This window comes from Heterodontus francisci, chromosome 30 (genome assembly GCF_036365525.1).
Source record: "Heterodontus francisci isolate sHetFra1 chromosome 30, sHetFra1.hap1, whole genome shotgun sequence".
NCBI classification, from domain to species: Eukaryota; Metazoa; Chordata; class Chondrichthyes; order Heterodontiformes; family Heterodontidae; genus Heterodontus; species Heterodontus francisci.
This window is the reverse complement of record NC_090400.1, coordinates 60,111,115-60,133,842: the sequence shown is the minus strand read 5'-3', so window position 1 is coordinate 60,133,842 and position 22,728 is coordinate 60,111,115. Positions and strand designations below refer to the sequence as shown.

General features: G+C 53.0%; 1 protein-coding gene across 3 annotated transcripts in view; it reads right to left on the bottom strand.

Moving 5' to 3' along the window:
• The window catches only part of lrrc75a (leucine rich repeat containing 75A), an 85,575-nt gene that overhangs the window by 27,348 nt on the left and 35,499 nt on the right, over positions 1-22,728 (bottom strand). For all 3 annotated transcript variants that reach the window (XR_010968807.1, XM_068010813.1, XM_068010812.1), the window contains one exon: positions 20,975-21,087. Coding sequence is in view for 2 of the 3 variants with exons in the window: in XM_068010813.1 (XP_067866914.1) it covers positions 20,975-21,087 (113 nt within the window). In the remaining variant the exon portion in view is untranslated. The remainder of the gene's footprint in view (positions 1-20,974; positions 21,088-22,728) is intronic.

Sequence of the window (22,728 nt, the reverse complement as noted above, 5' to 3'; positions counted from 1 at the left end):
GGTCACACGGGGGCAATACTCACTGTGACTGGGTAACACGGGGACAATACTCACTGTGACTGGGTCACACGGGGACAATACTCACTGTGACTGGGTCACACGGAGACAATACTCACTGTGACTGGGTCACACGGAGACAATACTCACTGTGACTGGGTCACACGGGGACAATACTCACTGTGACTGGGTCACACGGGGGCCATACTCTGTGACTGGGTCACACGGGGACAATACTCACTGTGACTGGGTCACACGGGGACAATACTCACTGTGACTGGGTCACACGGGGACAATACTCACTGTGACTAGGTCACACGGGGGCAATACTCACTGTGACTGGGTCAGACGGGGACAATACTCACTGTGACTGGGTCACACGGGGGCAATACTCACTGTGACTGGGTCAGACGGGGACAATACTCACTGTGACTGGGTCACACGGGGGCAATACTCACTGTGACTGGGTCACACGGAGACAATACTCACTGTGACTGGGTCACACGGGGACAATACTCACTGTGACTGGGTCACACGGGGGCGATACCCGCTGTGACTGGGTCACACGGGGGCAATACTCACTGTGACTGGGTCACACGGGGACAATACTCAATGTGACTGGGTCACACAGGGACAATACTCACTGTGACTGGGTCACACGGGGGCAATACTCGCTGTGACTGGGTCACACGGGGGCGATACTCACTGTGACTGGGTCACACGGGGGCGATACTCACTGTGACTGGGTCACACGGGGGCGATACCCGCTGTGACTGGGTCACACGGGGGCATTAGTCACTGTGACTGGGTCACACGGGGACAATACTCGCTGTGACTGGGTCACACGGGGACAATACTCACTGTGACTGGGTCACACAGGGACAATATAAACTGTGACTTGGTCACACGGGGGCAATACTCACTGTGACTGGGTCACACGGGGGCGATACTCACTGTGACTGGGTCACACGGGGGCGATACCCGCTGTGACTGGGTCACACGGGGGCATTAGTCACTGTGACTGGGTCACACGGGGACAATACTCACTGTGATTGGGTCACACGGAGACAATACTCACTGTGACTGGGTCACACGGGGACAATACTCACTGTGACTGGGTCACACGGGGACAATACTCACTGTGACTGGGTCACACGGGGACAATACTCACTGTGACTGGGTCACACGGGGGCAATACCCGCTGTGACTGGGTCACACGGGGACAATACTCGCTGTGACTGGGTCACACGGAGACAATACTCAATGTGACTGGGTCACACGGGGACAATACTCACTGTGACTGGGTCACACGGAGACAATACTCACTGTGACTGGGTCACACGGAGACAGTACTCACTGTGACTGGGTCACACGGAGACAATACTCAATGTGACTGGGTCACACGGAGACAATACTGTGACTGGGTCACACGGAGACAATACTCACTGTGACTGGGTCACATGGGGGCAATACCCGCTGTGACTGGGTCACACGGGGACAATACTCACTGTGACTGGGTCACACGGAGACAATACTCAATGTGACTGGGTCACACGGGGACAATACACACTGTGACTGGGTCACACGGAGACAATACTCACTGTGACTGGGTCACACGGAGACAATACTCACTGTGACTGGGTCACACGGGGGCAATACTCACTGTGATTGGGTCACACGGAGACAATACTCACTGTGACTGGGTCACACGGGGACAATACTCACTGTGACTGGGTCACACGGGGACAATACTCACTGTGACTGGGTCACACGGAGACAATACTCAATGTGACTGGGTCACACGGAGACAATACTCACTGTGACTGGGTCACACGGAGACAATACTCACTGTGACTGGGTCACACGGGGGCAATACTCACTGTGATTGGGTCACACGGGGACAATACTCACTGTGACTGGGTCACACGGGGACAATACTCACTGTGACTGGGTCACACGGGGGCAATACTCACTGTGACTGGGTCACACGGAGACAATACTCACTGTGATTGGGTCACACGGGGACAATACTCACTGTGACTGGGTCACACGGGGGCAATACTCACTGTGACTGGGTCACACGGGGACAATACTCACTGTGACTGGGTCACACGGGGACAATACGCAATGTGTCTGGGTCACACGGAGACAATACTCACTGTGACTGGGTCACACGGAGACAATACTCACTGTGACTGGGTCACACGGGGGCAATACTCACTGTGATTGGGTCACACGGGGACAATACTCACTGTGACTGGGTCACACGGAGACAATACTCACTGTGACTGGGTCACACGGAGACAATACTCACTGTGACTGGGTCACACGGGGACAATACTCACTGTGACTGGGTCACACGGAGACAATACTCAATGTGACTGGGTCACACGGAGACAATACTCAATGTGACTGGGTCACACGGGGGCGATACCCGCTGTGACTGGGTCACACGGGGACAATACTCACTGTGACTGGGTCACACGGGGGCAATACCCGCTGTGACTGGGTCACACGGGGACAATACTCACTGTGACTGGGTCACACGGAGACAATACTCACTGTGACTGGGTCACACGGGGGCAATACTCACTGTGACTGGGTCACACGGGGACAATACTCACTGTGACTGGGTCACACGGGGACAATACTCAATGTGACTGGGTCACACGGAGACAATACTCACTGTGACTGGGTCACACGGAGACAATACTCACTGTGACTGGGTCACACGGGGGCAATACTCACTGTGACTGGGTCACACGGAGACAATACTCACTGTGACTGGGTCACACGGGGGCGATACCCGCTGTGACTGGGTCACACGGGGACAATACTCACTGTGACTGGGTCACACGGAGACAATACTCAATGTGACTGGGTCACACGGAGACAATACTCACTGTGACTGGGTCACACGGAGACAATACTCACTGTGACTGGGTCACACGGGGGCAATACCCGCTGTGACTGGGTCACACGGGGACAATACTCACTGTGACTGGGTCACACGGAGACAATACTCAATGTGACTGGGTCACACGGGGACAATACTCACTGTGACTGGGTCACACGGAGACAATACTCACTGTGACTGGGTCACACGGGGGCAATACTCACTGTGATTGGGTCACACGGAGACAATACTCACTGTGACTGGGTCACACGGGGACAATACTCACTGTGACTGGGTCACACGGGGACAATACTCACTGTGACTGGGTCACACGGGGGCAATACCCGCTGTGACTGGGTCACACGCAGACAATACTCAATGTGACTGGGTCACACGGGGACAATACTCACTGTGACTGGGTCACACGGAGACAATACTCACTGTGACTGGATCACACGGGGGGAATACCCGCTGTGACTGGGTCACACGGGGACAATACTCACTGTGACTGGGTCACACGGAGACAATACTCAATGTGACTGGGTCACACGGGGACAATACTCACTGTGACTGGGTCACACGGAGACAATACTCACTGTGACTGGGTCACACGGAGACAGTACTCACTGTGACTGGGTCACACGGGGACAATACTCACTGTGACTGGGTCACACGGAGACAATACTCACTGTGACTGGGTCACACGGGGGCGATACCCGCTGTGACTGGGTCACACGGGGACAATACTCACTGTGACTGGGTCACACGGAGACAATACTCAATGTGACTGGGTCACACGGAGACAATACTCACTGTGACTGGGTCACACGGAGACAATACTCACTGTGACTGGGTCACACGGGGGCAATACCTGCTGTGACTGGGTCACACGGGGACAATACTCACTGTGACTGGGTCACACGGAGACAATACTCAATGTGACTGGGTCACACGGGGACAATACTCACTGTGACTGGGTCACACGGAGACAATACTCACTGTGACTGGGTCACACGGGGCAATACTCACTGTGATTGGGTCACACGGAGACAATACTCACTGTGACTGGGTCACACGGGGACAATACTCACTGTGACTGGGTCACACGGGGACAATACTCACTGTGACTGGGTCACACGGGGGCAATACCCGCTGTGACTGGGTCACACGGGGACAATACTCACTGTGACTGGGTCACACGGAGACAATACTCACTGTGACTGGGTCACACGGAGACAGTACTCACTGTGACTGGATCACACGGGGACAATACTCACTGTGACTGGGTCACACGGGGACAATACTCACTGTGACTGTGTCACACGGGGACAATACTCACTGTGACTGGGTCACACGGAGACAATACTCACTGTGACTGGGTCACACGGGGGCGATACCCGCTGTGACTGGGTCACACGGGGACAATACTCACTGTGACTGGGTCACACGGAGACAATACTCAATGTGACTGGGTCACACGGAGACAATACTCACTGTGACTCGGTCACACGGAGACAATACTCACTGTGACTGGGTCACACGGGGGCAATACCCGCTGTGACTGGGTCACACGGAGACAATACTCAATGTGACTGGGTCACACGGGGACAATACTCAGTGTGACTGGGTCACACGGAGACAATACTCACTGTGACTGGGTCACACGGGGGCAATACTCACTGTGATTGGGTCACACGGAGACAATACTCACTGTGACTGGGTCACACGGGGACAATACTCACTGTGACTGGGTCACACGGGGACAATACTCACTGTGACTGGGTCACACGGGGACAATACTCACTGTGACTGGGTCACACGGGGGCAATACCCGCTGTGACTGGGTCACACGGGGACAATACCCGCTGTGACTGGGTCACACGGAGACAATACTCAATGTGACTGGGTCACACGGAGACAATACTCACTGTGACTGGGTCACACGGAGACAATACTCAATGTGACTGGGTCACACGGAGACAATACTCACTGTGACTGGGTCACACGGAGACAATACTCAATGTGACTGGGTCACACGGAGACAATACTGTGACTGGGTCACACGGAGACAATACTCACTGTGACTGGGTCACACGGGGGCAATACCCGCTGTGACTGGGTCACACGGGGACAATACTCACTGTGACTGGGTCACACGGAGACAATACTCAATGTGACTGGGTCACACGGGGACAATACTCACTGTGACTGGGTCACACGGAGACAATACTCACTGTGACTGGGTCACACGGGGGCAATACTCACTGTGATTAGGTCACACGGAGACAATACTCACTGTGACTGGGTCACACGGGGACAATACTCACTGTGACTGGGTCACACGGGGACAATACTCACTGTGACTGGGTCACACGGAGACAATACTCACTGTGACTGGGTCACACGGAGACAATACTCACTGTGACTGGGTCACACGGAGACAATACTCACTGTGACTGGGTCACACGGGGGCAATACTCACTGTGATTGGGTCACACGGGGACAATACTCACTGTGACTGGGTCACACGGGGACAATACTCACTGTGACTGGGTCACACGGGGGCAATACTCACTGTGACTGGGTCACACGGAGACAATACTCACTGTGATTGGGTCACACGGGGACAATACTCACTGTGACTGGGTCACACGGGGGCAATACTCACTGTGACTGGGTCACACGGGGACAATACTCACTGTGACTGGGTCACACGGGGACAATACGCAATGTGACTGGGTCACACGGAGACAATACTCACTGTGACTGGGTCACACGGAGACAATACTCACTGTGACTGGGTCACACGGGGGCAATACTCACTGTGATTGGGTCACACGGGGACAATACTCACTGTGACTGGGTCACACGGAGACAATACTCACTGTGACTGGGTCACACGGAGACAATACTCACTGTGACTGGGTCACACGGAGACAATACTCAATGTGACTGGGTCACACGGGGGCGATACCCGCTGTGACTGGGTCACACGGGGACAATACTCACTGTGACTGGGTCACACGGGGGCAATACCCGCTGTGACTGGGTCACACGGGGACAATACTCACTGTGACTGGGTCACACGGAGACAATACTCACTGTGACTGGGTCACACGGGGACAATACTCACTGTGACTGGGTCACACGGGGGCAATACTCACTGTGACTGGGTCACACGGGGGCAATACTCACTGTGACTGGGTCACACGGGGACAATACTCACTGTGACTGGGTCACACGGGGACAATACTCAATGTGACTGGGTCACACGGAGACAATACTCACTGTGACTGGGTCACACGGAGACAATACTCACTGTGACTGGGTCACACGGGGGCAATACTCACTGTGACTGGGTCACACGGAGACAATACTCACTGTGACTGGGTCACACGGGGGCAATACTCACTGTGATTGGATCACACGGGGACAATACTCACTGTGACTGGGTCACGAGGAGACAATACTCACTGTGACTGGGTCACACGGAGACAATACTCACTGTGACTGGGTCACACGGGGACAATACTCACTGTGACTGGGTCACACGGAGACAATACTCAATGTGACTGGGTCACACGGGGGCGATACCCGCTGTGACTGGGTCACACGGGGACAATACTCACTGTGACTGGGTCACACGGGGGCAATACCCGCTGTGACTGGGTCACACGGGGACAATACTCACTGTGACTGGGTCACACGGAGACAATACTCACTGTGACTGGGTCACACGGGGACAATACTCACTGTGACTGGGTCACACGGGGGCAATACTCACTGTGACTGGGTCACACGGGGGCAATACTCACTGTGACTGGGTCACACGGGGACAATACTCACTGTGACTGGGTCACACGGGGACAATACTCAATGTGACTGGGTCACACGGAGACAATACTCACTGTGACTGGGTCACACGGAGACAATACTCACTATGACTGGGTCACACGGGGGCAATACTCACTGTGACTGGGTCACACGGAGACAATACTCACTGTGACTGGGTCACACGGGGACAATACTCACTGTGACTGGGTCACACGGGGACAATACTCACTGTGACTGGGTCACACGGAGACAATACTCACTGTGACTGGGTCACACGGAGACAATACTCACTGTGACTGGGTCACACGGAGACAATACTCACTGTGACTGGGTCACACGGGGGCAATACTCACTGTGATTGGGTCACACGGGGACAATACTCACTGTGACTGGGTCACACGGGGACAATACTCACTGTGACTGGGTCACACGGGGGCAATACTCACTGTGACTGGGTCACACGGAGACAATACTCACTGTGATTGGGTCACACGGGGACAATACTCACTGTGACTGGGTCACACGGGGGCAATACTCACTGTGACTGGGTCACACGGGGACAATACTCACTGTGACTGGGTCACACGGGGACAATACGCAATGTGACTGGGTCACACGGAGACAATACTCACTGTGACTGGGTCACACGGAGACAATACTCACTGTGACTGGGTCACACGGGGGCAATACTCACTGTGATTGGGTCACACGGGGACAATACTCACTGTGACTGGGTCACACGGAGACAATACTCACTGTGACTGGGTCACACGGAGACAATACTCACTGTGACTGGGTCACACGGAGACAATACTCAATGTGACTGGGTCACACGGGGGCGATACCCGCTGTGACTGGGTCACACGGGGACAATACTCACTGTGACTGGGTCACACGGGGGCAATACCCGCTGTGACTGGGTCACACGGGGACAATACTCACTGTGACTGGGTCACACGGAGACAATACTCACTGTGACTGGGTCACACGGGGACAATACTCACTGTGACTGGGTCACACGGGGGCAATACTCACTGTGACTGGGTCACACGGGGGCAATACTCACTGTGACTGGGTCACACGGGGACAATACTCACTGTGACTGGGTCACACGGGGACAATACTCAATGTGACTGGGTCACACGGAGACAATACTCACTGTGACTGGGTCACACGGAGACAATACTCACTGTGACTGGGTCACACGGGGGCAATACTCACTGTGACTGGGTCACACGGAGACAATACTCACTGTGACTGGGTCACACGGGGGCAATACTCACTGTGATTGGATCACACGGGGACAATACTCACTGTGACTGGGTCACGAGGAGACAATACTCACTGTGACTGGGTCACACGGAGACAATACTCACTGTGACTGGGTCACACGGGGACAATACTCACTGTGACTGGGTCACACGGAGACAATACTCAATGTGACTGGGTCACACGGGGGCGATACCCGCTGTGACTGGGTCACACGGGGACAATACTCACTGTGACTGGGTCACACGGGGGCAATACCCGCTGTGACTGGGTCACACGGGGACAATACTCACTGTGACTGGGTCACACGGAGACAATACTCACTGTGACTGGGTCACACGGGGACAATACTCACTGTGACTGGGTCACACGGGGGCAATACTCACTGTGACTGGGTCACACGGGGGCAATACTCACTGTGACTGGGTCACACGGGGACAATACTCACTGTGACTGGGTCACACGGGGACAATACTCAATGTGACTGGGTCACACGGAGACAATACTCACTGTGACTGGGTCACACGGAGACAATACTCACTATGACTGGGTCACACGGGGGCAATACTCACTGTGACTGGGTCACACGGAGACAATACTCACTGTGACTGGGTCACACGGGGGCGATACCCGCTGTGACTGGGTCACACGGGGACAATACTCACTGTGACTGGGTCACACGGAGACAATACTCAATGTGACTGGGTCACACGGAGACAATACTCACTGTGACTGGGTCACACGGAGACAATACTCACTGTGACTGGGTCACACGGGGGCAATACCCGCTGTGACTGGGTCACACGGGGACAATACTCACTGTGACTGGGTCACACGGAGACAATACTCAATGTGACTGGGTCACACGGGGACAATACTCACTGTGACTGGGTCACACGGAGACAATACTCACTGTGACTGGGTCACACGGGGACAATACTCACTGTGACTGGGTCACACGGGGACAATACTCACTGTGACTGGGTCACACGGGGGCAATACCCGCTGTGACTGGGTCCCACGGGGACAATACTCACTGTGACTGGGTCACACGGGGACAATACTCACTGTGACTGGGTCACACGGAGACAATACTCACTGTGACTGGGTCACACGGAGACAATACTCACTGTGACTGGGTCACACGGGGACAATACTCACTGTGACTGGGTCACACGGGGACAATACTCACTGTGACTGGGTCACACGGAGACGATACTCACTGTGACTGGGTCACACGGGGGCGATACCCGCTGTGACTGGGTCACACGGGGACAATACTCACTGTGACTGGGTCACACGGAGACAATACTCACTGTGACTGGGTCACACGGAGACAATACTCACTGTGACTGGGTCACACGGAGACAATACTCACTGTGACTGGGTCACACGGGGCAATACTCACTGTGACTGGGTCACACGGAGACAATACTCACTGTGACTGGGTCACACGGAGACAATACTCACTGTGACTGGGTCACACGGGGACAATACTCACTGTGACTGGGTCACACGGGGACAATACTCACTGTGACTGGGTCACACGGGGACAATACTCACTGTGACTGGGTCACACGGAGACAATACTCACTGTGACTGGGTCACACGGGGGCGATACCCGCTGTGACTGGGTCACACGGGGACAATACTCACTGTGACTGGGTCACACGGAGACAATACTCACTGTGACTGGGTCACACGGAGACAATACTCACTGTGACTGGGTCACACGGGGGCAATACTCACTGTGATTGGGTCACACGGGGACAATACTCGCTGTGACTGGGTCACACGGGGGCAATACCCGCTGTGACTGCGTCACACGGGGACAATACTCACTGTGACTGGGTCACACGGAGACAATACTCACTGTGACTGGGTCACACGGGGACAATACTCACTGTGACTGGGTCACACGGGGGCAATACTCGCTGTGACTGGGTCACACGGGGGCGATACTCACTGTGACTGGGTCACACGGGGACAATACTCACTGTGACTGGCTCACACGGGGACAATACTCACTGTGACTGGGTCACACGGAGACAATACTCACTCTGACTGGGTCACACGGAGACAATACTCACTGTGACTGGGTCACACGGGGGCAATACTCACTGTGACTGGGTCACACGGAGACAATACTCACTGTGACTGGGTCACACGGAGACAATACTCACTGTGACTGGGTCACACGGGGACAATACTCACTGTGACTGGGTCACACGGGGACAATACTCACTGTGACTGGGTCACACGGGGACAATACTCACTGTGACTGGGTCACACGGAGACAATACTCACTGTGACTGGGTCACACGGGGGCGATACCCGCTGTGACTGGGTCACACGGGGACAATACTCACTGTGACTGGGTCACACGGAGACAATACTCACTGTGACTGGGTCACACGGAGACAATACTCACTGTGACTGGGTCACACGGGGGCAATACTCACTGTGATTGGGTCACACGGGGACAATACTCACTGTGACTGGGTCACACGGGGGCGATACCCGCTGTGACTGGGTCACACGGGGACAATACTCACTGTGACTGGGTCACACGGAGACAATACTCACTGTGACTGGGTCACACGGGGACAATACTCACTGTGACTGGGTCACACGGAGACAATACTCACTGTGACTGGGTCACACGGGGGCAATACTCACTGTGACTGGGTCACACGGAGACAATACTCACTGTGACTGGGTCACACGGGGACAATACTCAATGTGACTGGGTCACACCGGGACAATACTCAATGTGACTGGGTCACACGGGGGCAATAGTCGCTGTGACTGGGTCACACGGGGGCGATACTCACTGTGACTGGGTCACACGGGGACAATACTCACTGTGACTGGGTCACACGGGGGCAATACTCACTGTGACTGGGTCACACGGAGACAATACTCAATGTGACTGGGTCACACAGGGACAATACTCACTGTGACTGGGTCACACAGGGACAATACTCAATGTGACTGGGTCACACAGGGACAATACTCACTGTGACTGGGTCACACGGAGACAATACTCACTGTGACTGGGTCACACGGGAACAATACTCGCTGTGACAGGGTCACACGGGGACAATACTCACTGTGACTGGGTCACACGGGAACAATACTCGCTGTGACTGGGTCACACGGGGACAATACTCACTGTGACTGGGTCACACGGAGACAATACTCACTGTGATTGGGTCACACGGGGACAATACTCACTGTGACTGGGTCACACGGGGGCAATAGTCACTGTGACTGGGTCACACGGGGACAATACTCACTGTGACTGGGTCACACGGAGACAATACTCACTGTGACTGGGTCACACGGGGGCAATACTCACTGTGATTGGGTCACACGGGGACAATACTCACTGTGACTGGGTCACACGGGGCCAATACTCACTGTGACTGGGTCACACGGGGCCAATACTCACTGTGACTGGGTCACACGGGGGCGATACTCACTGTGACTAATAGACCTGCCCTTTTTGAATAGCAGAGAGTGACAATCAACTGCATCTTGTTGCCGCCTGTCGAGTGTAACCTGCAGCTGCAGGTGTTTATAGGCCAGCTACAACCCTCTCCTTGCTACTCCTCGGTGTTTGAGGTTGTGGGTCTGGGAGCTGCTGAAGACTTGGGGAGACGTTGCATATTCAAATGATGTCAGTTTTGAACGGCTTCAGATATAGGGAGGAGCTAATGATGGAGGAGGGTGAGATGGCTGCATTGTGTACTCAGGGGGAGGGTTTTTTTTTTAGATTTCTCCACACCGGGGAAGGGGGTTTATCGAGATTTCTCGACAACGGGGGAGGGGGTTTATCGAGATTTCTCTACACAGGGGAAGGGGGTTTATCGAGATTTCTCTACACCGGGGGAGAGGGTTTATCGAGATTTCTCCACACTGCAGGAGGGGGTTTATCGAGATTTCTCTACACCGGAGGAGGGGGTTTATCGAGATTTCTCTACACAGGGGAAGGGGGTTTATCGAGATTTCTCTACACCGGGGAAGGGGGTTTATCGAGATTTCTCTACACCGGGGAAGGGGGTTTATCGAGATTTCTCTACACCGGGGAAGGGGTTTTATCGAGATTTCTCTACACTGCGGGAGGGGGTTTATCGAGATTTCTCCACACCGGGGAAGGGAGTTTATCGAGATTTATCGACACCGGGGAAGGGGGTTTATCGAGATTTCTCGACACCGGGGAAGGGGGTTTATCGAGATTTCTCTACACTGCGGGAGGGGGTTTATCGAGATTTCTCTACACCGGGGGAGGGGGTTTATCGAGATTTCTCTACACCGGGGAAGGGGGTTTATCGAGATTTCTCGACACCGGGGGAGGGGGTTTATCGAGATTTCTCTATACTGCGGGAGGGGGTTTATCGAGATTTCTCGACACCGGGGAAGGGGGTTTATCGAGATTTCTCTACACCGGGGAAGGGGGTTTATCGAGATTTCTCGACACCGGGGAAGGGGGTTTATCGAGATTTCTCGACACCGGGGAAGGGGGTTTATCGAGATTTCTCTACACTGCGGGAGGGGGTTTATCGAGATTTCTCGACACCGGGGAAGGGGGTTTATCGAGATTTCTCTACACCGGGGAAGGGGGTTTATCGAGATTTCTCTACACTGCGGGAGGGGGTTTATCGAGATTTCTCTACACCGGGGGAGGGGGTTTATCGAGATTTCTCTACACCGGGGAAGGGGGTTTATCGAGATTTCTCGACAACGCGGGAGGGGGTTTATCGAGATTTCTCGACAATGCGGGAGGGGGTTTATCGAGATTTCTCTGCAGCGGGGGAGGGGGTTATTCGAGATTTCTCTACACTGCGGGAGGGGGTTTATCGAGATTTCTCTGCACCGGGGGAGGGGGTTTATCGAGATTTCTCGACACTGCGGGAGGGGGTTTATCGCGATTTCTCTACACCGGGGAAGGGGGTTTATCGAGATTTCTCTACACCGGGGAAGGGGGTTTATCGAGATTTCTCGACAACGGGGGAGGGGGTTTAGAGAGATTTCTCTGCACCGGGGGAGGGGGTTTATCGAGATTTCTCGACACTGCGGGAGGGGGTTTATCGCGATTTCTCTACACCGGGGGAGGGGGTTTATCGAAATTTCTCTACACCGGGGAAGGGGGTGTATCGAGATTTCTCTGCACCGGGGAAGGGGGCTTATCGAGATTGCTCTACACCGGGGGAGGGGGTTTATCGAGATTTCTCGACACCGGGAAAGGGGGTTTATCGAGATTTCTCTACACCGGGGAAGGGGGTTTATCGAGATTTCTCTACACCGGGGAAGGGGGTTTATCGAGATTTCTCTGCACCGGGGAAGGGGGTTTATCGAGATTTATCTACACCGGGGAAGGGGGTTTATCGAGATTTCTCGACAACGGGGAAGGGGGTTTATCGAGATTTCTCTACACCGGGGAAGGGGGTTTATCGAGATTTCTCTACACCGGGGAAGGGGGGTTATCGAGATTTCTCGACAACGGGGGAGGGGGTTTATCGAGATTTCTCTACACTGCGGGAGGGGGTTTATCGAGATTTCTCTACACCGGGGGAGGGGGTTTATCGAGATTTCGCTACACCGGCGGAGGGGGTTTATCAAGATTTCTCTACACTGCGGGAGGGGGTTTATCGAGATTTCTCTACACCGGGGGAGGGGGTTTTTCGAAATTTCTCGACACCGGTGAAGGGGGTGTATCGAGATTTCTCGACACAGGGGAAGGGGGTTTATCGAGATTTCTCTGCACCGGGGAAGGGGGTTTATCGAGATTTCTCTACACCGGGAAAGGGGGTTTATCGAGATTTCTCTACACCGGGGAAGGGGGTTTATCGAGATTTCGCTACACTGGGGGAGGGGGTTTATCGAGATTTCTCTGCACCGGGGAAGGGGGCTTATCGAGATTGCTCTACACCGGGGGAGGGGGTTTATCGAGATTTCTCGACAACGGGGGAGGGGGTTTATCGAGATTTCTCGACACCGGGGGAGGGGGTTTATCGAGATTTCTCGACACTGCGGGAGGGGGTTTATCGCGATTTCTCTACACCGGGGGAGGGGGTTTATCGAGATTTCTCTACACCGGGGGAGGGGGTTTATCGAAATTTCTCTACACCGGGGAAGGGGGTGTATCGAGATTTCTCTACACAGGGGAAGGGGGTTTATCGAGATTTCTCTGCACCGGGGAAGGGGGCTTATCGAGATTGCTCTACACCGGGGGAGGGGGTTTATCGAGATTTCTCGACACCGGGAAAGGGGGTTTATCGAGATTTCTCTACACCGGGGAAGGGGGTTTATCGAGATTTCTCTACACCGGGGAAGGGGGTTTATCGAGATTTCTCTGCACCGGGGAAGGGGGTTTATCGAGATTTATCTACACCGGGGAAGGGGGTTTATCGAGATTTCTCGACAACGGGGAAGGGGGTTTATCGAGATTTCTCTACACCGGGGAAGGGGGTTTATCGAGATTTCTCTACACCGGGGAAGGGGGGTTATCGAGATTTCTCGACAACGGGGGAGGGGGTTTATCGAGATTTCTCTACACTGCGGGAGGGGGTTTATCGAGATTTCTCTACACCGGGGGAGGGGGTTTATCGAGATTTCTCTACACCGGCGGAGGGGGTTTATCAAGATTTCTCTACACTGCGGGAGGGGGTTTATCGAGATTTCTCTACACCGGGGGAGGGGGTTTATCGAAATTTCTCGACACCGGGGAAGGGGGTGTATCGAGATTTCTCGACACAGGGGAAGGGGGTTTATCGAGATTTCTCTGCACCGGGGAAGGGGGTTTATCGAGATTTCTCTGCACCGGGGAAGGGGGTTTATCGAGATTTCTCTACACCGGGAAAGGGGGTTCATCGAGATTTCTCTACACCGGGGAAGGGGGTTTATCGAGATTTCTCTACACTGGGGGAGGGGGTTTAATCGAGATATCTCTACACCGGGGAAGGGGGTTTATCGAGATTTCTCTACACCGGGGAAGGGGGTTTATCAAGATTTCTCTACACTGGGGGAGGGGGTTTATCGAGATTCCTCTACACGGGGGGAGGGGGTTTATCGAGATTTTTGTACACCGGGGGAGGGGGTTTATCGAGATTTCTCTACACCGGGGGAGAGGGTTTATCGAGATTTCTCCACACCGCAGGAGGGGGTTTATCGAGATTTCTCTACACCGGAGGAGGGGGTTTATCGAGATTTCTCTGCACCGGGGAAGGGGGTTTATCGAGATTTCTCTACACCGGGGAAGGGGGTGTATCGAGATTTCTCGACACAGGGGAAGGGGGTTTATCGAGATTTCTCTACACCGGGAAAGGGGGTTTATCGAGATTTCTCTACACTGCGGGAGGGGGTTTATCGAGATTTCTCTACACCGGGGAAGGGGGTTTATCGAGATTTCTCTACACCGGGGAAGGGGGTTTATCGAGATTTCTCTACACTGGGGGAGGGGGTTTAATCGAGATTTCTCTACACCGGGGAAGGGGGTTTATCGCGATTTCTCTACACGGGGGGAGGGGGTTTATCGAGATTTCTCTACACCGGGGCAGGGGGTTTCTCGAGATTTCTGTACACTGGGGGAGGGGGTGTATCGAGATTTCTCTACACTGCGGGAGGGGGTTTATCGAGATTTCTCTACACTGCGGGAGGGGGTTTATCGAGATTTCTCTACACTGCCGGAGGGGGTTTATCGAGATTTCTCTACACTGCCGGAGGGGGTTTATCGAGATTTCTCTACACTGCGGGAGGGGGTTTATCGAGATTTCTCTACACCGGGGAAGGGGGTTTATCGAGAATTCTCTTCACTGCGGGAGGGGGTTTATCGAGATTTCTCTACACCGGGGGAGGGGGTTTATCGAGAATTCTCTACACTGCGGGAGGGGGTTTATCAAGATTTCTCTACACTGCGGGAGGGGGTTTATCGAGATTTCTCTGCACCGGGGAAGGGGGTTTATCGAGATTTCTCTACACCGATGGAGGGGGTTTATCGAGATTTCTCTGCACCGGGGAAGGGTGTTTATCGAGATTTCTCTACACCGGGGAAGGGGGTTTATCGAGATTCCTCTACACGGGGGGAGGGGGTTTATCGAGATTTCTGTACACCGGGGGAGGGGGTTTATCGAGATTTCTCTGCACCGGGGGAGGGGGTTTATCGAGATTTCTCTGCACTGCAGGAGGGGGTTTATCGAGATTTCTCTACACCGGGGGAGGGGGTTTATCGAGATTTCTCTTCACCGGGGGAGGGGGTTTATCGAGATTTCTCTACACTGCGGGAGGGGGTTTATCGAGATGTCTCTACACTGCGGGAGGGGGTTTTGAGAGATTTCTCAACATCGGGGAAGGGGGTTTATCGAGATTTCTCTACACCGGGGGAGGGGGTTTATCGAGATTTCTCTACACCGGGGAAGGGGGTTTATCGAGATTTCTCTACACAGGGGGAGGGGGTTTATCGATATTCCTCAACACGGGGGGAGGGGGTTTATCGAGATTTCTCTACACTGCGGGAGGGGGTTTATCGAGATTTCTCTACACTGCGGGAGGGGGTTTATCGAGATTTCTCTACACTGCGGGAGGGGGTTTTGAGAGATTTCTCAACATCGGGGAAGGGGGTTTATCGAGATTTCTCTACACCGGGGGAGGGGGTTTATCGCGATTTCTCTACACCGGGGAAGGGGGTTTATCGAGATTTCTCGACAACGGGGGAGGGGGTTTATCGAGATTTCTCTACACCGGGGGAGGGGGTTTATCGAGATTTCTCTACACCGGGGGAGGGGGTTTATCGAGATTTCTCTACACTGCGGGAGGGGGTTTATCGAGATTTCTCTACACCGGGGGAGGGGGTTTATCGAGATTTCTCTACACCGGGGGAGGGGCTTTATCGAGATTTCTCTACACCGGGGGAGGGGGTTTATCGAGATTTCTCTACACTGCGGGAGGGGGTTTATCGAGATTTCTCTACACCGGGGAAGGGGGTTTATCGAGATTTCTCTACACCGGGGTAGGGGGTTTATCGAGATTTCTCTGCACCGGGGGAGGGGGTTTATCGCGATTTCTCTACACCGGGGAAGGGGGTTTATCGAGATTTCTCTACACCGGGGGAGGGGGTTTATCGAGATTTCTCTACACCGGGGGAGGGGGTTTATCGCGATTTCTCTACACCGGGGAAGGGGGTTTATCGAGATTTCTCTACACCGGGGGAGGGGGTTTATCGCGATTTCTCTGCACCGGGGAAGGGGGTTTATCGAGATTTCTCTACACCGGGGAAGGGGGTTTATCGAGATTTCTCTACACCGGGGGAGGGGTTTTTGAGAGATTTCTCAACATCGGGGAAGGGGGTTTATCGAGATTTCTCTACACTGCGGGAGGGGGTTTATCGAGATTTCTCTACACCGGGGAAGGGGGTTTATTGAGATTTCTCCACACCGGGGGAGGGGGTTTATCGAGATTTCTCTACACAGGGGAAGGGGGTTTATCGAGATTTCTCTACACCGGGGAAGGGGGTTTAGAGAGATTTCTCGACACCGGGGAAGGGGGTTTATCGAGATTTCTCTACACTGTGGGAAGGGGGTTTATCGAGATTTCTCTACACCTGGGGAGGGGGTTTATCGAGATTTCGCTACACCGGGGGAGGGGGTTTATCGAGATTTCTCTACACCGGGGAAGGGGGTTTAGAGAGATTTCTCTACACCGGGGGAGGGGGTTTATCGAGATTTCTCTACACCGGGGAAGGGGGTTTATCGAGATTTCTCTACACCGGGGGAGGGGGTTTATCGAGATTTCTCCACACCGGGGGAGGGGGTTTATCGAGATTTCTCTACACAGGGGAAGGGGGTTTATCGAGATTTCACTACACCGGGGGAGGGGGTTTATCGAGATTTCTCTACACCGGGGGAGGGGGTTTATCGAGATTTCTCTACACCGCGGGAGGGGGTTTATCGAGATTTCTCTACACTGCGGGAGGGGGTTTATCGAGATTTCTCTACACTGCGGGAGGGGGTTTAATCGAGATTTCTCTACACCGGGGGAGGGGGTTTAGAGAGATTTCTCTACACCGGGGGAGGGGGTTTAATCGAGATTTCTCTACACCGGGGGAGGGGGTTTATCGAGATTTCTCTACACCGGGGAAGGGGGTTTATCGAGATTTCTTGACACCGGGGGAGGGGGTTTATCGAGATTTCTCTACACCGGGGAAGGGGGTTTATCGAGATTTCTCGACACCGGGGAAGGGGGTTTATCGAGATTTCTCTACACCGGGGAAGGGGGTTTATCGAGATTTCTCGACACTGGGGGAGGGGGTTTATCGAGATTTCTCTGCACCGGGGAAGGGGGTTTATCGAGATTTCTCTGCACCGGGGAAGGGGGTTTATCGAGATTTCTCTACACCGGGGAAGGGGGTTTATCGAGATTTCTCTACACCGGGGAAGGGGGTTTAGAGAGATTTCTCTACACCGGGGAAGGGGGTTTATCGAGATTTCTCTACACCGGGGAAGGGGGTTTATCGAGATTTCTCTACACCGGGGTAGGGGGTTTAGAGAGATTTCTCTCACAATGTAATTTATTTGATATCCAAGACAAGGTGAAACAACTGCGTTCCAGTTTCCCAAATGCATTTCATGTGGGTCCCCAGAGGCCGCGCACGGAGCAGATCAGACTCTCATCCGACCAGTGTCGCTTGCATCTGAACCCAGGACCCCAGATGTCAAAGATGAGCCCTTCCAATCCCAACCCTCTCCCCCTCTCCCTCCTCCCCCAACCCCCCCACTCAGTCCTCGAGCAACAGAGATTTAGAAAAGACCTACTTACTGCCTTTGCTCAAATCCATTGCAAATGTTTTGATGATAATCAGAGGATTGGTGGAGCCTCAGTCTCTGCACTGACTGCATCTCTGTGTAGTTAATTCATTGTTTCAATCACACTGAGAGATGCAGCCACCATACATACACCAGTGAGCAATGTTGGTAATGAGCTCTGTTCGGCTAAAGCAGGCTTTTAATCATTTGCAGGAGCAATGGGGCCAGGTCTGGCTCAGATGTACGATTCAAAGGTCCTCATTTCCTCATCAGTGTACAGAATGAGCTCCCACAATCATCTCCAGACCTGAGGATCCAGTTCCAAGAAACTGTCTCCTCTTTCTCTGATACATATTCAAGATGCGTTGGAGGAACTGACGGCTCAGAATTTCTTTTGCAATTTGTCTTTAGGCATTTCTGGCAAGACCAGCATTTACTCCCCATCCCTAATTGCCCTGGAGAAGGTGGTGGTCAGCTGCCTTCTTGAACCGCTGCAGTCCATTTGGGGTAGGTATACACACAGTGCTGTTAGGAAGGGAATTCCAGGATTTTGACCCAGCGACAGTGAAGGAACAGCGATACCGTTCCAAGTCAGGATGGTGTGTGACTTGGAGGGGAACTTGCAGGTGGTGGTGTTTCCATGCATTTGCTGCCCTTGTCCTTCTAGTTGGTAGAGGTCGCGGGTTTGGAAGGTGCTGTCTAAGGAGCCTTGGTGCATTGCTGCAGTGCATCTTGTAAATGGTGCACACTGTTGCCTGAGATGGGGGGGTTGCGGTGGAAGGGGTGGTGGATATTGAGTACAGTTGAAGGGGCACCAATCAAGAAAACCACACTGCCCAGAGACCCAATACTGCCCCAGGGACCCAACACCCCCCCCCCCCAGGAACCTGACCCCCCCCCCCCCCCCCCAGGGACCCGGCACCTCACCCCAGGGACCTGACCCCGCCCCACCCCCCCCCCCACCCCAGGGACCCGGCACCTCACCCCAGGGAGCCGACAGCTTATGTTAAATTCACCACAGAAGTTGAGAGAATTGTCAGGTCCGCAGGAACCTTCAGGCTTGATGCCCAGAATGTTTCTTCCATTCGTCACTGGCTCTCCCAGTTACAGTAAATCCCAGCCAGGAGACAGCCTGCTCTGGGCCCAGTGTTTGCTCTGATTGACTGGGCAGAAGTGCTGCTGAAGCACATTTGCCTTCAGGAACTCTTAATCCCTTGGCACTAATCAGCACAAGAAAATATCCCTTTTAAACAAACACAAGAAGGAGCCAAGTTTATAAAACACCTCATCACCTCCCAGAAACAACTCAAGCTGCATCACATCGAATTACCATGGAATTTCCAGCACAGTAACAGGCCATTCGGCCCAACTAGTCCATGCCAGTGTTCATGCTCCACACAAGCCTCCTCCCATCAGCGTATCCTTCTATTCAACAACAACTTCCATTTAATATAGTACCTTTAACATGGTAATCCATCCCAGTTCTTCCCCCATCTGTTTTTCTGTCTTCCCTTAAATTTATCTGTGCTATTCAGCGTCACAATAACTTGTACACAGCACGATCCAAGAAATAGTAACAAAATGGATGAGCAATTTGTTAGGATTTTGAAGTATTGACTCAGTAATAACATTAGTCAGCTTTGCCTCCCATACTGAAAATGGGTATTACTTTAATCACACCCCACACACAGATTTATACCGAAGCTGGGTGTGCAACAGAGTGAGTGTTTATAACAGAGTCTTATACTGAGGGTGGGGTGTAACAGAAAGTGTCAGTGGGTGAGGCTGGGGATATAAGGAGAGGGTGGGTAGGTAGAGTTGAGGGATATGGGGAGAGGGTGGGTAGGTGGAGTTGGGGATATGGGGGGAGGGTGGGTAGGTGGAGGTGAGGGATATGGGGAGAGGGTGGGTAGGTGGAGTTGGGGATATGGGGGGAGGGTGGGTAGGTGGAGTTGGGGATATGGGGGGAGGGTGGGTAGGTGGAGTTGGGGATATGGGGAGAGGGTGGGTAGGTGGAGTTGAGGGATATGGGGGGAGGGTGGGTAGGTGGAGTTGGGGATATGGGGGGAGGGTGGGTAGGTGGAGTTGGGGATATGGGGAGAGGGTGGGTAGGTGGAGTTGAGGAATATGGGGAGAGGGTGGGTAGGTGGAGTTGGGGATATGGGGGTAGAGTTACCATGCTTGGGGCTTGCGTTTCATGAGGCCTTGACGTCTCCACTGCGAGTGTGGGCTGAGATGATAGGTCAGCTGTCTGCAAACCTTCTCCATGGCTCCGACTGAGTCTCCTTCCTGAAAACAATCACACGGTCGAATAGTCAACAAGGGAGCAGCTGAACTACTGCCAATGTCCAGTCTGGGGAATGGCTGTTAGTCGCTCAACAAAGGGCATCACAAAGAGGTCTCTCTGGAACTGTCCCCACTAAAGGCTGGAGTTCAATTGGGGCTTCCAAGACTGAGATCAATCGATTTCTGTTGGATGAGGCCACCGAGGGATGTGAAGCAAAGATGGGTAAATGGTCTTGAGGTGCAGAGCGTATGTTTGTATTTTTAAGGTGGAGGTAGATAAATTCTTGTTCGGCAACAGAATCAAAGGTTATCGGGGTAGATGGGAGTGTGGAATTCGAAACACAATCAGATCAGCCATGATCTTATTGAATGGTGGAGTAGATTCAAGGGGCTGAATGGCCTACTTCTACTCCTAATTCGTATGTTCATACGTTCATATCAGCCATGACCAAACCGAATGGTAGAACAGGCTAGAGGGGCTGAATGGCCTCCTCCTGTTCTGATGTTCCTAACAAGTTCAAGAAAGAGAGAACTTGCATCGAACTTGGATAAATACACAGACAAAAATTGCAGAGACGTGTGGAACGAGCAAGGGAGTGGGACTAACTGGGTTGCTCTTCGAAAGAGCCAGCACAGACTTGATGGGCCAAATGGCCTCCTTCTGTGCTGTACTGTTCTATGATTCTATGATCTCTCATGTTCTTGGGGAAGCCCAAAGTCTTTTACAATTGACTAATTACTTTTGAAGTGTTTTATGGGCAAACACAGAGATCAGTTTAGACAGTAAGATCCCACAAACATCAGAGACACAAATAAGCAAAATGATCCAGTTTTGATGGTGTTGTTTGAGGTTGGAATGTTGTCCAGCATTCCAAGTGGACTCCCCCCTGCTCCTCCTCAAAGAACACATCACCTCAATTAGCAGGCAGACCCTCAGTTTAACGTCTCATCTGAAAGGCTTTCCCTCCAAGTCTAAACCAGGACCTCTTCAAACACAGCATCCTCTCCGTCCTTGTACCTCCCGACTGAACATGTTAGTGAATTAATCGTTATTCTCGATGAATTTTATTCAGAGGGGGTAATCAGCCAGGGTTCCTGCTGGATGGCGGTGATTCCCTCCACAGTCGAATATCCTGCTGTTGCTTGTTGTCTTTGCCTCATACAGAGGGAGTGAGCATGTGGGCATGGGAGACACCCATAAGTCTATGGCCATGGCACAGTACTTAACGGAGGCCGGGGGATCAGAAAAGTTAAGGGGGCTTTCATGAATCAGGAAGAGATGAGCAGCACCTGTTGAGATGGATCCCAAAGATTGGGTCAGTGAAGATTCTCATCAATCATGGCATGGGGAGTGTCTTTTTATAACTAAGTAAAATAGGCAGGTGCAAGTTCTACATTCTTTATCTGTGAAGGAGGGAGGTGAACACTTCTAAGTTCTTTGTTGTCAATGACACAGTTACTGATAAGGAATTTCTATGGATACGACCTTTGGTTTGATGTGAGCTGATGCACATTGAAGAACTGTGAAACTACGAGCGCCGTGTGCTTCTATCTACAGTACAAAGCAGGCATGAGAGGAGCTGATGAGAGAACTATCATGCAGCAATCCAGGAATAACATCAGGAAATTGCTGAAAGATTGCAA